At 43.7% G+C, this 3,129-nt stretch overlaps 1 protein-coding gene across 2 annotated transcripts; it reads right to left on the minus strand.

The window, feature by feature from the left end:
• Positions 1-761: 761 nt before the first annotated feature.
• On the minus strand, positions 762-1,783 carry LOC116655859. Of its 2 annotated transcripts, none has more exons than XM_044714541.1 (3): positions 1,324-1,783; positions 982-1,257; positions 762-927 (listed from the first exon to the last, which is right to left on the minus strand). In XM_044714541.1, the coding sequence occupies exons 2-3, from the start codon at positions 1,213-1,215 to the stop codon at positions 781-783; spliced, it is 381 nt and encodes a 126-aa protein (XP_044570476.1). In that variant the 5' UTR covers positions 1,216-1,257; positions 1,324-1,783; the 3' UTR covers positions 762-780. Both variants share the same exon structure in this region, with proteins under 2 accessions (XP_044570476.1, XP_032310386.1).
• Positions 1,784-3,129: the final 1,346 nt, after the last annotated feature.

The raw sequence follows: 3,129 nt of genomic DNA on the forward strand, positions 1-3,129 counted from the left end.
AGCAGCTGCAGCTCCAGCAGAAAGGGCAGGCAACAGGACCTGATGTCCAGCATAGCGTTCTTTATAGTCCAGAATGCGATGTCTGTTAGAGAAATATATTTTAAAGATTCATTATATAATAAAATACTTTTAAAGACGGAATTTTATTTGAAGAAAAGCCTTTAAAGCAACTCACCTAAAAAGCTCCAGTTCGATTTATTTTAATTAGACCCTCATCGGCATCACCCTGGAAGAGCAGTGGAAATTCGAGATCCTCGGAGGCGCAATGCACCCTCATGTTTGCACCAAATTAAAGGCGGATGTCCGGCGCAGGGGGCCACTAGCTGTCGGAATGCATTAGCGTACGGCCGGTGACATACCGATTCGGTTCGTTCAAGAATCTGGGATAAATCTTGTGAATCGCAGCTTTTCGTAGATATACTGCAGATTTAGCTTTCTGTTCGTCCAGGGGTGGGCGGACTGCGAAGTGGGCGAGGAAGATCCAAGGGAACGTTCCATTACTATTTCGTGCATCTGGGTTGTCTAGTTGATGAACATCTCTTCGAGAAAGTTCCGGAATTTCGGATCGTGAGCAGGTCTCAACTATATGGGAGTTTTTTTTAATAAAATAGTAATATCTTAAATATATTACAAAACATAAAATGTTTATTGAATGCAATTTTTAGCCATTGGGGCTGACCAAAGAGTGCACTTGGTCAGGTTTTAATATATTTTTATTTGTAATATATTTCATATCATAATTCAAAGATAAAATCACTCTTTTAAATATTTGCAATTTAGTTAAAAGCATTTGATGGCCACGAAAGTACAAGTTAAATAAATTGGCACTAATTTCAAGCGCAAAGTTATGCCAATGAAGCTTTGTATCATGTGTCCAGGGACTGTACAGGTGGAAATATCACATCCGATTTCCTTGCAGAGAAATATCTGAAAAAATTAAAACAAATGAAAAGCTTGCAAACTTGGAAAATTGATTCACACCTCAATCCGTATTGAAAATCCAATCCGTGCGAATTTTAATTTGTAAAGTTGAACGACTGGTAAAGATTCCTTCTCAAACACCGTGTACAGGGCCTGAATATCCTTCGGATTGCAATCCAACAGATACAGCTTTGTGCCCATCCACAGTTTCCCACAATGATCCTTCAGGCGGGTGGTAATCATTTCTGTGGCTCGGCGAAAAGGCCCGACTAGCTTGGCCAGGATGTGGTTCATCCGCTTGCTGTTGCTGTTGGAGGTTGGATGGGCAGCCAATACCTGAAAGGGATTGGAAGGAACAGTATGAGAATACTGACAGTAGAGATCATAGATGGTAGCTCTCACCTGCTCCAGAATGTCAAGAACTTGTTCTGCTTGAGGAAGTCGTAGAGGTTCTGCTCCAGCATCTCAAAGACCAGACAGGTGCCGCGCTTCCAGCACTTGAAGGTCAAAGGCAAAGCTGAGCAGAGTCTTTTGGTATCATCCTGTGTTTTAGGATTTAGGACCCCCCATCCCGGAGGCGCCTCCATTTCGGCGTTTGGATCCAGTGACGCCCCATTTGGCTTAACCGAGGGATCGCCTTGTTCTTCCTGTTCAGGTTCTTCTGCTGGCTGCATGGCATCAATGTTGAAGGGATCTCGGGATCTTTCGTGTCTTCAATGTCCCCTGCTCCCGCAGCACCACTTTTAAGGTCTCGTCCGGTTTTTTTTCTTATTCCTTTTCTTTGCTGTAGCAATCAAAAGATAAATTAAAAAATAAAAAAATTATAAAATAAAAATAAAAATGATTGCTTCAGCGCAGTGCTTTATTTTCCTGAAAATAAAAGAAAAAAAATGATGAAATTAAATGAAATCAAACGAAAGTACTTAAAAGTGTTGTAAAATGGTAAAAATTGTTTGTTGATAACAGTGTTTTGAAGAGTTGCAAAAATGTGTTTTCTACAAAATAAGGATCGGCCGACTATATCACTGCAAGGATATAAAGACTCCACCACCGCCGGAAATTAGCCTTCCTTTCTTGTTTTTCCATATAATATGGCGTACCAAACAGAAACATTGACTTCTTCATTGTCTACTCATTGTACAATATTTCCACAATTCTTTAAATTCAATTCCATTCAAGGAACACTATACGATGCTGCTAGCGAAGCGTTTCAAAAGTTTAAGGAATTGGAGAACGTGGAGGAGGCCATCACCTTCATGGCAACTCTTACCACAGTGGTTATACAAAAAAAACACAAGAACCTGGTGGATGTGTAAGTTTTTTAACGATTTTTAACATTATTAGATATTAATAAATTTTATTTTCCAGTTATAACTTATTGGAGGATCAAGGACCAAACGATCGAGGAGAAAAGAGGTATGTTTACTTTCATTTAAAAATGTGTAATTTAATTAATTATGAATTTTATATTAGACACCATAGCAATGCAGGGCTCGACGGGCCATCAAAGAAGAGGACTCTGGTTGCGGGGCCTGTGTTGCTGCTCGTCGTCTTCTGCTGCCGCTGCCTGTCCGTCGCTGCTGCTCCCTCGTCGTCGCCTCTGCCGTTGCTGTTTCTCCGTTTGGGGTGCCGTGGACCTCGGAACCTTTGGCTTGCCTGGATTTTCCATTTCGCCGTGGCACCTAATCCTAGACCGAGTGCCGGGCAGGATATGCTCCTCGCTGCTTAGCGGCCGGATCAGGGCACGAAGGGCCTTCCTACCCTACAGGACACGCCCCCGGTCGCGTTCGCCACTCGCCTCCAAACACCTGCGTGCCTACGCCCCGCAGGATCTATGGTAGGCCAGAGGTTTGGGCGTCGCGTCTCCTTTGACTCCAGGTGGTTCACTGTGCATACGCTCCAGCGCCTGGATCAGGATTCTCTTGACTTCCCGTGGTGTCCCTTGGTTTCTCTGTGGGCTTGATTCCATCGCGTTACAGGACCTTCACTTTCTCCGTTAGCTTTCCCTTGCTCGTACCGCCCGTCCCGTTGTCTCCTAAAACCGCGGAGGCCCGCCCGGGACCGTTACGTTCCACGATTATCATCTTTCGGAGGCAAGATTGAAAGGTAGGTGTCGCTTACTGAACATGCTAGCGCCACCTGTGGGAATTTCTAGTTTTCACCTCTGAGAAAATAACTTGAATTAACCGCCACCTGGTGTTGAGAACG

Source organism: Drosophila ananassae, chromosome 2R (genome assembly GCF_017639315.1).
Source record: "Drosophila ananassae strain 14024-0371.13 chromosome 2R, ASM1763931v2, whole genome shotgun sequence".
Lineage (NCBI taxonomy): Eukaryota > Metazoa > Arthropoda > Insecta > Diptera > Drosophilidae > Drosophila > Drosophila ananassae.